Raw genomic sequence first — 13,669 nt, 5'->3', positions numbered from 1 at the left:
AATCCATGATGATGTCAAGCTCGCTTCCATTCTTGCTAAGAAGCAGAGCTTCCAAGGAGCCTTGAGTCAATCGGCAGCGACTTCCTAGGTTTGTTGGATAGCTTCGAGTCCACCATTTGCTAATATAGTTGCGGTGAATTGTCATGGAAGCGCCGGAGGAGATCTACTTCAAGCTGGTTGTGGAGGTTGCACAAGGAACAATGATGGGTTCATAGATTTTGTTGGAGTGCCTTCTGTCTTCAATATGGAGATTGTGGCTACATGGCGTTGCCTACAAGTGGCTTGAGACCAGGGTATTGGAAGATTATTAACTAATCGGATTCTCTTCATCCTATTAATTTGGTGAGGACCCCTCCCTCCGATCATCATGCGTTTGACATTACCTCCGTTAATAGGCAATGAGAGATGCACGTAGTTCATACACACATAGAAGAAAACACGTGTCCGGATTTATTGCCTAAAGCGAGAACACGACAATTTTTAAATTTTCTTATTCAGGATCCCCTCTTAAATTTGAGTCTACAAAATTGGCCTGATTAGTTGTACATTTTAGGGCTTGACGTAGGATAACAAAACCCCGCACTCAGTGACCAACTCAGGTACACTTACACGTATCCTTCACTAATAAATATAAATACACAACGCAGTGCGCATTTAGATTGCACTTTGTTTCGTTTCTCTCTCGAATCCCTCGATCTTCATTCAACTCACTGGTAATCAATCTCTTCTTGCTTTCTTTCAACGCTTATCCACTCAACAAAATCATCATCTCCGGCAACCATTCCATCTTTTGATTTGTTTTCCTTAGCAGGTTATAGCTCCGTTCGGGTTTTCGATTCCTAATCAGGTACCCAATCTCTCTCAACACTCTTCTAGGGTTTCTACATTCCTCGCTTCCTCTCCATTTCCACATGCGTTTTCATGATTCCTCTTTCTCGAGTTCTTTCATTCATGTATTGATGTTCATGAATTGTTGTAAATCGTTCATTTCTGTTACTAAATCTATTTGCGAATGGAGTGTATATTTGATTGAAAATGTTTTGTTTAGGTTTTTATGCATGCTTATGCTTGTACTTGAAGCTGTGGCTGTCAATTCATCATGGGATTTGATAACGAGTGCATTGTCAACATTCAATCCCTTGCTGGAGAGTATTTCTGTCCTGTTTGTCGCCTGCTTGTGCTTCCGGATGAAGCTTTGCAGTCGCAATGCACTCATTTGTACTGCAAGCCCTGCTTGACGTATGTAGTAGGCACCACAAGGGCTTGTCCTTATGATGGTTATTTGGTCACCCAGGCGGACGCCAAGGTTTTTCTCTTTCCCATACGTTTCATTACAATATTATGCTGCTGTTCGATTTTTTTTAACCTGTGTTTATGAATTTCTATCTGTGTGTTTTAATTGCAGCCGCTGATGGAGTCGAATAAGACTCTTGCTGAAACTATTGGAAAAATACCAGTTCATTGCTTGTATCACAGGAGCGGATGCACGTGGCAAGGAGCTTTGTCCGATTCTACATCTCATTGTGCTGGGTGTGCTTTCGGTAACTCTCCTGTTGTTTGCAACAGGTGTGCGGTCCAAATAGTGCATCGCCAAGTGCAAGAACATGCACAGACTTGCTCTGTATGTGCTATCTATACATACATGTTAGTTCCTTCCGTCTATTTCTGGCAGGTTGGTTCTTATGCTTGTTGATTGGCAGGGTGTGCAGGGTCAGGTTGCCGTTGCCCAGGATCCTTCAGCCACTAGTGCTAGTGCTTCGACTGATCAGACCCAGGCTGCTGCTCTGGCTGGAGCAACGACTTCACAAGCTCTGACTTCTCAAGCTGTTGCTACTAGTACTACACCTGGGCAGGTTTCAAAACAGCTACCCAACCCACCTTCTCAAACTCAAGCTATAACTCAAACTGCTGTGCAGCCAACAGCAGAGCAATGGTATCAGCAGCAACAATATCAACAGTATTACCAGCAGTATCCTGGACAAGATCCATACCAACAGCAGCAGTATCAACATTATTACCCCTATCAACAGTCTGCAGTTCCACAATACCAGCAAGCCTATGGTCAACCCCAAGCTCAGCCCCAGGCTCAACCCCAAGCTCAGCCCCAACCACAATCACAGCCTCAACTTCAATCACAGCCCCAGGCACAAGGACCGTCTGCTCCGCAATCCCAGAAGCCGGGGCAAGTTCACCAACAACCACAGCAGGTTCAACCTGTTGTACAGCCACCTGGCCACAGTCAAGCCTTCCCTCAGGCTCAGGCACAGCCATATCCTTATGCCCAACAAGTGCAGCCTCATTCTGCACAACCCCAACAAAATATGCATATGCCTCAGTATCAGCAGCCTGTTCCTCAAATACAGCATTCGCAGCCTCAAATTCAACAATCAGTACAGAAGTATCCAGTTCCTCAAACTCAAGTTCATCCACAAGGACCACAACTGCAGCCCAATGCTACAATTCAACATCTTTCTCAGGCCCAGGTGCATCCTCACCAGCCTGTGACTCCTAATGTCCAGCATCAAGTGCCAAATCCATCTTCACATGCAGTGACAGGTCATCACTCTTATCCCCAATCTCTGCCTCACCAGAATATGCAACCTGGAGGTCCTCAACAGACTATGCACATGCATCCCCAAAGTGGCCCTCAGTTCCAGGCACAGCATTCTGTCCAGATGCAGAATCAATTTCCTCAGCAGATTCCGGCAATGCATCCAAATCAATCTCATGCTATGTTTCCTAACCAGCAACACCAAACTGTTCAGGGTCAAAGTGCCCCTTCTTTGCACCAGCAGCAGCCAGTATATGCACATAATCAACAACCTGGACAAATTGGCCAACGTCCTATCGTGCAGCCGGTTCAACAAATGTTGCCTCAGCAACCCTTTCCACAACAACAGTTGCCTATGCCATCTCATTTACGACCCCAAGGTCCAGCACATTCATTTCCTAAGCATGCTTATCCACATTCACAAGGTAATACTGCCCTGCCAAATAGCACTCAGCACAGTCAATCTCAAAATGCTATGGGAAGGTTGTTAAATACCAATCATACAGGACACATACAGCCATTTGCACAATCTGCCAATACCATTCCTGTTAGACAAGGTAATCAAGGACAATTGTCTTCTGAATTGCTGCCTAGGGCTCCAGAACCAATTGAAAGACAGGGTAATGTTGTTGAGCAACAAACTGAGTCTGCTTCTGGGAAACTCAGTAAAAATTTTAAGGATTCGGATGCAGGGTCTGGATCAGCAAATGAGCTGAAATCTGAAAAAGAAACAGACTTGAAACCAATTGAGGGTGAAGATCCACACTCTGTGAAGACTTTAGGCCCAAATGCAACTTCATTAGAAAATGGTGATTCAGGGATCAAGAATCTTGGCAATGAATCAGGTGGTGAAATGCCCGGGGTACAAGATGATAGAAATGAGCGATCTGCTGTCCCAGGCAATGAGACTCAAGAGTGTGCTCCGCAAAAAACAGAGACAAAACTGTCCGAGTCAGAAACTGATAAACTGTATAGTGATGGTACATGTGCTCCAAGACCTCCTGGTCCTGACAATCCGGCACCAGCTGTCTCCCAAACCGATGGTAGTCTAGGAGCTGGCATTGGGGGTTTTGCTCAGCCATCTCATCCAGCTCCTTTTACTGATCAAAGTCAGCATCAGCAGCAAATGATTAATTATAGGCCTGGCGTTACCCAGCAAAGGACTTCTGCACCGATGGCATCACATTTACCACATCCAGGAGTTCCGAATCAGCCACACACAGCAGGGAACTTGTCAGATCTTCAAGGGAATCATGGCTCTGCTCCTGGACCTCTAGGGAGCTTGTCACATCCTCAGTCTCTTGGACCTCTAGGGCCAAATAACCAAGTCCACGAGCCTCCTTTCCATGCTGGGGCTTCTAATTTTTCTCGTTTTGGAGGGCCTCAATTTGGTGCACCACCTGGTGGACAGACAACCAACTTACTACCTCATGCTCCTGAAGGTTTTGGTTTGCAGGATGAAAGGTTCAAACCTTTCCAGAATATTGATCGAAGAGAGTTTGAAAACGATCTCAAGAATTTTCCGAGGCTGCCTTTGGATGCTGAGCCAGTTTCTAAATTTGGAAAATTTTCTTCAGGTCCACATGAAGCTGGAAAGAATCTGCTTGGTTTTCATGACGATGCCAATAGGAAATCAGGTTCCACTCTTCATCCAGGTTATCATGGACTAGGTCCTGGATATGGGAGACATCATATGGATGGTATGGCTCCGAGAAGTCCTGTTAGTGAATATCCTGAGATGTCTTCTCGGAGGTTCGGTCCCCTCTCTGCTGGTCTTGTTAGTAAGCCAGGTGTTGATGATTTTGACGGAAGAGCTGCTGGTCGTTTTGGTGAGTCAGTTGGCATTCCGGATGCATTCCGTGATAGTCGGTTTCCTCATCTGCCTGGCCATTTGCCGAGAGATGAGTTTGATGGTTTTGGTAATTTTCGTATGGGTGAACATCCAAGGAGTGGCGATTTCATGGGTCACGATGACTTTGCTGGTCATTTTCGTAGGGGTGAACATTTAGGTCCACATAATTTTCCTAGACATTTGCAGGTTAGGGAATCTGTTGGTTTTGGTGCTCATCCTGGTCATTTGCGAGCAGTTGAACTTGGTGGTTCTCGGAATTTTGAATCTTTTAGCAAAGGCAACAGACCAGGACATCCACAGCTTGGTGAGCCTGGGTTCAGGAGCAGCTTTTCCCTTTCAGGATTTCCTAATGAAGCTGGGTTTTTAACAGTTGAGTGTTGTTTACCTCAAATGTTAATTATTGTGTTTGTTCACTTGTTGTTCTTATCATCTAGGTCTAAAGATGTTCAAGTCGAGTTCATGGAATGTGGAAGTTTTTGGGGAAATATAGTGATTGTTGTTTTCTTTGTTAATTTACTACAATATTGAATATTGGATTTTTTTCTTAATTTCTTGTGTTTTACTTGTGCTTCTCAGGGTGATAGCAGGTCGTTTGATAATTTGAGGAGAAGAAAGGCTCCTAGCATGGGGTGGTGCCGGTTATGTAAAGTTGACTGTGAAACAGTTGAAGGCTTGGACCTGCATTCTCAAACAAGGGAGCACCAGAAGATGGCCATGGATATAGTTAAATCAATCAAACTAAACGCGAAGAAACGGAAATTGTATGTTTTTTTGGCTGTCATTGATGATATTTCATACTTCTGGATAAATTTAATTTATTTTTTGGAAGATGAATCCTCTATTATTTCATAACACTCATTTCTTTTGCAGAACACCCAGTGAACAAACCTCTGTTGAAGATGGAAACAAGATGCGGAATATTGGTTTTGAGGGTCGTGGAAATAAGCATTGATTAGCTGGGGTTTGCTGTAATTTTGATATGCTCTCATGCTGTTGTCATCAAAAGATGTTGCTATGGTATTATTGCATTTGGCAATCCTTATAATTCCTTGCCCTTTTCCTAAGTTCAAATTTATTCATGCTACCGTCCTTTCAGGTTGCTGCAATCATGTTAATGGAGTTGTTTTTCAGACCTGAAGTACTGTGGCAGTTAAGTTTGTTGGCTTTTGAATTTGAAATCCATACCTTATAACTAGACTAGTTGTCTCGACTTTGGTGCTATGTTAGCAGTTTTAATCATTTCATTCTGCATATGTTATTTACTTGCTTTTGGTAATTAGTAATTACAATATCTATGGATGGCAATCTTTTGACATCTCTTAAAGCCTCCTATTATTGATTCTGCATTGATGGTATCCTCGCCCTGTTTTGTCTAGACTTTCCGCTTCTTTCTTATAGGAAGGGGATTTCCCCTTTTAGTGTTGTGAATTAACCCAGTATTTTTTTTCCTACTCTTGCTATCAAGAGGGGACAAAATTGTCATTGCAAAGTAACCTCAGAGCCATGTCACTTATACCCATCCTACTCTGTTTTTTTTTATAATTATTTTATAATACATATTGTAGTTTAAAAATCAGTTTTTGTTCATTGTTTAAGTTTTGAGAGAGTTTTACACGTCCATAAAGTTATATCTCCTCTAAGTCGGCATCCTGAGTGCTGTAAGTAATTAGCTGTTGGGTTCAAAGATGTCAAAGGTGCACCTAAGGTGCTAAGGCTAGCTGGCAGAAGGGTGCTTTGCTTTGATGTTTCAGGCAACACCCTTTTCATTTTGAACTTACTATCCTGCCTTATCAAACTTCTAGAGGCTATTTTGTTTCTGGTGATCCAGGTTTCCTATCTTAAATTGGGCAACAGTTAGAATCTTAGCTACAAAATCTCGAAATGTGTGTTTTTACCGCAGGGAATTTTATTTTTGTTGCAACTGAGACCCAGTCAGTTCGTGCATGGCACAAGATGAAGATTGCTTAGTTTTCCACCTTGTTATGGCATTTGTTAGAAATATGAAAATGCAAGAGCTGAAATGACTACTCTAAATTACTGGATTGAAACCAGCATCAGCTATCTATATTACCAAGTCTGGATCATATCAACATCCTTAGCTATATATAGCTCTTAAGGAAGTATATTATTCGGAAAAGAAGCCAAACCAATTCAATCATTAGTAAAAAAAAGTGGTAAGGGTTATAGGAAGAGATGGACTTTGAGAGAATAATTGTAAGTATTTCCAAAAGAAAAAGAATGCAACTATGTTGTCCAATAGCAGTATGAATTGCTGTGGAATAATTCAATCATGAAATAGGCCATGAGGAGAAGAGACATAAGACATCACTAAGAATATCAAACACCAGAAAACAAATTATGAAAATATGTAAATTTAATATGTAAATGGATATACCACTGAATTTTGTATTACATGGTGATTCCATTTCTCCACAACTTTCTTCTTTTTCTTCCCAACTTGGGAGCACATTTGTGGCACCTCTTGCCTCAAGGTAACTGGGTCTGAGTGACTCTCTCCTTCAACTACCTTGATTGGATTGTGGGTATCTAATAAAGAAATATTGATATATTGCATCATATTATCATATTTTGCTCTTTAATTTCATCATAACTGAAATTTTTTAGGCTAGGTGTTACACAACTTCATTTGAGTATTCCCAATATAGATGAGTCTTTGGAGAATTACTTAGGCCAATATTGTCATCACTCATCAGTATCCAGACAAATCCTAGGATTTCTTTAGATCGGGAGGAGGGTTGATGTTGTTTCCTTTGTTAGATTGGGAAGAGGGCTGGTGCTGTTTCCTCTATTAGTCAACGTGGAGTAAGGCCACGTTTGGAAACACAGCTTAATTAAGCACTTATGAGGTGCTTATGACCATAAGCGCTTATGACATAAGCTATTTTAAATATTTATTGAAATAAATTGAAAATAAGCTATATAAGCATAAGCTCTTTTTCATAAGCTATCCTGAATATCTTATGAAAGTAAGCTCAAAACAGCTTATGGTAGACCATAAGCTGTTTGCATAAGCTCTCCCAAACACTGGCATAAGAGCTTATGCTATTAGATAAGCTCCAATAAGCTCTTCCAAACGGGGCCTAAATGGTCTAATAAAAATCATCTGATTATGCAAACTAGGTCATATTTGGTTTCTACAAAGCAAGTTTTGGTTTTGATTGATCGACGAAGGAGAAAAGAATGTGCAGCTTTAGTTTTTTTCCTCTCACATTTGAACAGTGTGAGGCTATGAGCGATTTTCCGTATAATTTATTAATAGTTTAATACCTTGATCCTTTTGCTTTGGAATTTCCAAATATACTATTAAGTACACACATTGCCCTTTAATCTAAGACATGATAAGTTTTACAAGGTTTCGGAAATTGGTTTCCAGAAAACTATTTTCCCAGATGTTAAATTTGCATTCTGGAAATTTGTTTTCCGGAAACTAATAGAACTTGCTGTCTTCCAAAATAGGTGAGAAATGGATACCTCGGGGCATGTTTGGAAAATTAAATTGGAGAGGGTCGTGAAAGTAGGTGTGGGGATGGTGAGAAAAAGATGGTGTATACTTTGGGGTATGTTAGGATAATTAAATTGAAGAGGGTCGTGAAAATAGGTTTGGGGATGGTGAGGAAAGGAACTCCATTAACAAAACATGGCATAGACAGTTTGACATAAAAAAACACGACGTATACAGATTACAAATATAAAAAAAGGAGAATAAATCACTAATAAATGTTTGGACGTTGTAGATTTCAATACGACATTTAAGTGTGTTTGCGATGGCCAGAAGGTCTAATCCATTGCTGTTGTTAAGAGACTTTGTGAACTGAGTCTAGGCATAACTAGGTTTATGGCAACCTCTCACATATGATGTCCTTAATTCTCTAATATAAATCTTAAGAATATTCAACTAGAGTGCTCTGTCTTTGATTAAGTGACCTGTAGTCTATATTTGGATTCAAATAATATGTAGAGGTGATAGTGCCAATAATTAAAAATCTCTACTTCTAATTAAGAGGCTGTTGGGTGTTTTTTTCCTTTTTGTATTATTTCCTAGAATCGCTTCTTCCTAGTTAAAGGTCATATGGTCTATCATACGATGTTGGGAGCTTTCATTGAAGCAGTGAGATAGACTTCTTGATTGGCGATTCTGGGATTCCATCTCTACCCTGTCATTATGTTTTTATCAGGTTCGTGATTTTTCAATCTTAATAACTTATGTTAACAGATTCCTTCTTAACTCTATCAACAGCCTGACCCTTAAGCTGGCTTATTTAGTGTATATTTTGTGATTGTTTGTTATCTTTCTATAGTCTAACATGCCATGAGTCTCTTTTTTAACCCGTGATGGTACAAATTTTATGAGCAAGTAGGATAGGTGTGACCTTCCTGCCTGTTGCACTCACTTTAAGAGGGTCAACCTTAGCGCAATAGCAAGATTTCTGCCTAGGGCCTAGTGACCCTGTGGTCATTTTAACTAATGTTGAACTGGAAGTAGAATCAGCTCTACTCCCAATCTAACTCCCCTTTGAATAAGAGAGGTCCTCGGTTGACCTCTAATGAGAGATGTAGATGTTCAAAGTTTCTGACTTATGCTACCTTGTCAAAAGACTAGGAAAACCTAATAAGATTCTAGTGAGAATAAAAAAGTTCAGTCCAGGATTAACTGTGTGTTGCTGCTAGTTGATGTGAACATGCTTTCATCTCAATCCCTAGGAAGAATTTTGTTTTCTTTTTTGTCTTGAAGTGAGACGTCCGTTTGCACGGATGCCAACGGGTATTCACCGGCCTAAATATTTTGGAAATAAGTGAGTGAGGGAAATGAATTAACGCATGAATATCTTAAAGCTGTTAGGAGCACTTGGAAAGCTATGATTTTAAATAATAGATAGTTGACTAATATTTAAACTTGGTAGTAATGTATAGCCATAGCGTGGGATTAGGAGAGAGGGGAGGCAAGATAGTTATGATAATTTGCTTCATGAATCTTCGACATGAATTCGTGTTCGCTTCTTATGTCTTCTTAGTAGTTGTCGGACTGCATAACAGTAGCCTCACAACTAAAAAGGCATGAACTGATAAATTATAATGATATGCAATATATGATAAATTGTAGAAAATTGATTAAATATAATGATTGCTCATTGAAGACATTAAAAAGACAAAAGGAAGTTAGAAACCTAGATATGATAGTCAGTAGTTAGAAACGAAGCAGTCATGAGTTGCATAATCAACATAAATGATGTATATACATAGTTGGTTTAGACAACTAGTGATTTTTCAAAAGCTAGTGTGATGGATAAGAAGACAGGTAGTCAGGTCGAATAGGATAAAATTGAACTAACTTACTTTTAGATGATAATAAACCTTTACCACACCCAGGTCGGATATTATTGCTTTAATAGAGGATACCTGTGGGTAAAAACAAAATGATAATGAATTAGATAACCAATAACTTGTTTTATCTATAAGTATAATTATATTCTCACTAGCTATCCATTTTGTCTAGATCTTACAGAAACGAATACCATTAGTTATAGGAGTTGTGCAGTTCTTATGGGTATCTTTGCTCCTGCCTCTCCGCTCCTTATCAAGTTTTTTGTTTTTACAGTTTTTATTTTACTCCACTATTGCATCTTGAATCTCTTGTGCGTCTAGGTTGATGCTATTTTAGAGACTTGATTTTATTGTTGATTTGAGTATGGTCCCAAAAAAGAAAACCAACTCATTTTGGTATGCTTGTAAATCTGTACTATTGACCATCATAAATTTATAATATATATTCTTCGGATCCTCATCATAGATCCCATAAGTAGTCTAGAAGACAATTTTAACATATTCTCAAGATTTTGTACTAAAGCTAATTGTAAAGGAAAGTGTGCTGGTAACAAAGGGAATTTTGAATGATCACTTCAACCGGTTGATAAATATCCATGAAGCAGATAGGAACTGATAGGCTTACGTCTCTATTAATGTACCTAGAATTTGTAGATGGGAAGTTAAATGCCCACATTCACTTGTCGCATAAGACATTCCTATACTTTATCTTCTATTGAAATGGCAAATATCAAATCTTCAAATCATGGTAAGAGGTCCATATTTATTTTTAAATGAAAGAACGTACAAACAAACCTTTATGTCCACAATTAAGCTTAAGAAGTTTGATAAATCATAATCTGACAATGTGATATTTTTTACACATCCTATCACGATTTGGATTTACTATTTTGCCATATTATTCATAATTAAAATCAGAAATTTCAAAAAATAATGTGACAAAATATGATTGGAGGTTTGTATTAATCTTGTTACATGTTAGTGCATATAAATTAAATCATTAAGGACCCACGAGATGTCACTTAGTTGGCAATGCAAATTGAGTGTGAGAAGAGCTTTTAGGTTTGATCCCAGCACAATACCATGTGGGAGGGATAGAGAGCTTAACTCTAATTAAATTTTGAATCTAGTTTAGTCGGGTGTCAGAAAGGTGAACAGATATCACACAGTCTATACCCAAACAAAATAATTAAGGTTAAATTGTTATTCATGTAATGTAGTCTTTACTTTATCTACACTATTTTTAAGAAAAATATATCTACAATACAATTTGAACCTTTTAATATTTATAATTTTATTAAGATTATTTTGAATTAAAAGTTATATTTACCAAAAGTTTTTATAAATAACATGAAACCTATTGTACTTAAAAATTAGGTAAAATAATAAACTAGTGATTGTCATGTTTTGATATTAATGTGATCTCAATTTGAAAGTTCATAATGTTTTATTTCATGTCAAGATGCGATGAAGTGTAAGTTTTGTTTTTTGACCTTTTTCCTGTATCTTATGAACCTGTATCTTCTTTGGGTTTCTTTTCAAAGAGATTTTGCAAGTAGATTTCGGTGCTAACTTTTTTTTCCTGAAGCATGGAGATGACCCTTTGCCAGGTGTTAGTGATTCAATCTTGGTCTCTTTTTAATATATATCATTCTTCAGTTTAGCCCTTTGAGGTTATGAATAATCCTTGCTCTTGACACCATGGAAAATTCTCCACACACCTCCTAAATAGTTTCTGGAAATTAATTTTTGGAAAATTTGGCTAATTTCCGGGTGAGATATGGTTTTGTGGAGAGTTTTCCACGGCGTCCAGCAGCACCAAAAGAATGATTGTTTTGTAATCTGTTGTGCTCATCACCGGAGGCCTTATTTAGTACTCTTCCATAAGGGGCTATACAGTGTAATTATTTTTAACGTTACCCCTTGTAATGTAATTTTTTTTTTTAACAACCCTTGTAATGTAATTGATTGTATATTAAAGGATCTTATTTCATGCTTTGGCTATCATTTGTTTAATTGGCATGGTTGTTGCTTGTTTTATTCTTGTTACTCCGGCAGAAATTTCTAACCAATGTTTTAAAACTTGAATCAGTCATGTAACTTATATGACTTTGTTCATGTTAAGGAAAACTAATGACTTTGGGGTATTGATAACTGAATTTTATATGGGTAAGATACGGTTCGACGAGATGAACTTGATTAGTTGCAAAATATTACATATGAGAATGTTGAGTTCGACAGAAAAATGGTTGTAAAATCTGTCTTAGAACTTTTGAATTATTTTATTAGAAACTTGTGCGCTTTTGGGGCAATGATTATACTCTTGCTTTTTTATACATAGGAAGATTGATAAAAAAGACAAAACTACAAGCAGAGAGCGAGTCCCTCATGATGAAAGGTCCAACTTCCGGGTCTCAGACCCTCTAAATTATCAAAAAAAAAAAAAAGGTCCAACTTCCACCGTAGGCCTCTCAAAAATATGAACGCCCAACGAACTAGCTGTTGCACCAAGATGAGCCAAGCAATGGTGTTCCATTCTCTAGGTGTCCATTGAAACGACACTTTCCATGGCAACTAGAATCAAAAATGTATTTTACATTTTTACTTTAAATTTAATATTTTGTTTAAGAGATTAGATTAAAGACTTAAAAGATCAATCCAAACAACACTTGCAAAAAAGGGAAATCATACACAAATGTAGGTTAAAACTTAAAAGGTCCTTAGGCCCCTAAAATTAAAAGAAAAAACATAGTTTTCCTTATGGGGCTGAATGACCAATATGACCTATTGGGCCTACATAGTAATAAAGGGAGTTTAATTTCGCGCCTCCAACACTCAATTTCTGACCTTATTTTAAAATATAAAAAATACTATATTATCCCATATAAATTGTACTGAGTTCTAAAAACCCGAAATGTTTTATAATTTATTGTCCCATGAATTAAACTCTAACACATAAATTAAAGCAAACTAATACTTTGAGTTTGATGTTTTAAAGCTCCAACAAGTTGGATTTTGTGTTTTCAAAATCTAAGTGTAACATAAATCACAGCAAGCTAATACTCTGATGTTTTAATTACACTGTTGGATTTTGAATCACAGTGCTTTGATGTTTTAAAACTTCAACAAGTTCATTGACTAACTTAATGAACAAGGGCTAGATGTATAACTCTGCAACAACACTATCCAAAATATCTAGAAGCCAAGTGCAACATCTTTTCCATCAAGAATTCTCTGATAAAATTTATGTAAAAACGTTGAACTTTCAAGCTTTTCACTAATGGAAATGATAAATTCACTTTAAATTGGTAGGATTTGTTGTCTTCCAAAAGAGAGAGAAGAGGGGTGGAGGAAGAGAAATGAGTCGTAGAGAAGAATGGAACAAGCAATTGTCAAATACTAAAGTTGCAAGTCCTATATTCGTGGGTTTTTTCCCCTTCCTAATATCTAACAATTAATCCAACACAACACTAAAAATACTTTCAAATCCCTTCTAAAAGAGTTCGGGTTTTTAATGGTACTTGGATTTTTATCAATCATATTCGCCAATGGACTTGATAAGGACCTAATGATCATATTGTTCACGTGGTTTACATAGTCATCACACTAAACATGAAGTAAATATGCTCCTCTCCAAGCAAATACACCAATTCTTGTGTCAGTAGCCTTGTTTTCCTATCTTGCTTCCTCAACGGTCCTCACAGAGGCTATGAGTTTCCGTTGGGAGAGGGATTTGACGATTGATTTGGGATTCTGTTATATTTGTCTTGAGATGGATTGTCTCCAACTTTTCCAATGGTGGAAGAAACCCGACCTTGGGGTTTCCTATTTGGCTACTTCGATTAAGGATTGTTTTCGTTTTGTATATGGTTTTGGTTTTGTTTCTTTTCCATTGTATGTAGGACTGGTAATTGTGCGACTGG

At 38.1% G+C, this 13,669-nt stretch overlaps 1 protein-coding gene across 5 annotated transcripts; it reads left to right on the top strand.

The window, feature by feature from the left end:
- Window positions 1-593: 593 nt before the first annotated feature.
- On the top strand, window positions 594-5,749 carry LOC130747923 (chromatin modification-related protein eaf-1-like). 5 transcript variants are annotated; one of them, XR_009022550.1, is made up of 8 exons: window positions 594-713; window positions 812-847; window positions 1,049-1,306; window positions 1,406-1,621; window positions 1,701-4,772; window positions 4,980-5,164; window positions 5,274-5,420; window positions 5,500-5,749. XR_009022550.1 is itself a non-coding variant. In XM_057600983.1 (7 exons), the coding sequence occupies exons 3-7, from the start codon at window positions 1,100-1,102 to the stop codon at window positions 5,353-5,355; spliced, it is 3,762 nt and encodes a 1,253-aa protein (XP_057456966.1). In that variant the 5' UTR covers window positions 594-713; window positions 812-847; window positions 1,049-1,099; the 3' UTR covers window positions 5,356-5,749. The 5 variants fall into 5 exon arrangements, 1 of the variants encoding a protein (XP_057456966.1); XR_009022551.1 differs by having other exon boundaries at window positions 626-713; window positions 809-847; XR_009022552.1 differs by having other exon boundaries at window positions 651-713; window positions 1,081-1,306.
- Window positions 5,750-13,669: the final 7,920 nt, after the last annotated feature.

Source organism: Lotus japonicus, chromosome 3 (assembly GCF_012489685.1).
Source record: "Lotus japonicus ecotype B-129 chromosome 3, LjGifu_v1.2".
Lineage (NCBI taxonomy): Eukaryota > Viridiplantae > Streptophyta > Magnoliopsida > Fabales > Fabaceae > Lotus > Lotus japonicus.
Note: the sequence above shows the minus strand (reverse complement) of the source record. Positions and strands in the feature narration are given on the sequence as shown.

Bases quoted from the DNA above. Each gene is read 5' to 3' on its own strand.
- LOC130747923 (XM_057600983.1), top strand. From the start codon at position 1,100: ATGGGATTTGATAACGAGTGCATTGTCAACATTCAATCCCTTGCTGGA. The intron at 1,622-1,700 runs GTATGTGCTATC...GTTGATTGGCAG, and splicing joins AACATGCACAGACTTGCTCT to GGTGTGCAGGGTCAGGTTGC. The intron at 5,165-5,273 runs GTATGTTTTTTT...TTTCTTTTGCAG, and splicing joins AACGCGAAGAAACGGAAATT to AACACCCAGTGAACAAACCT.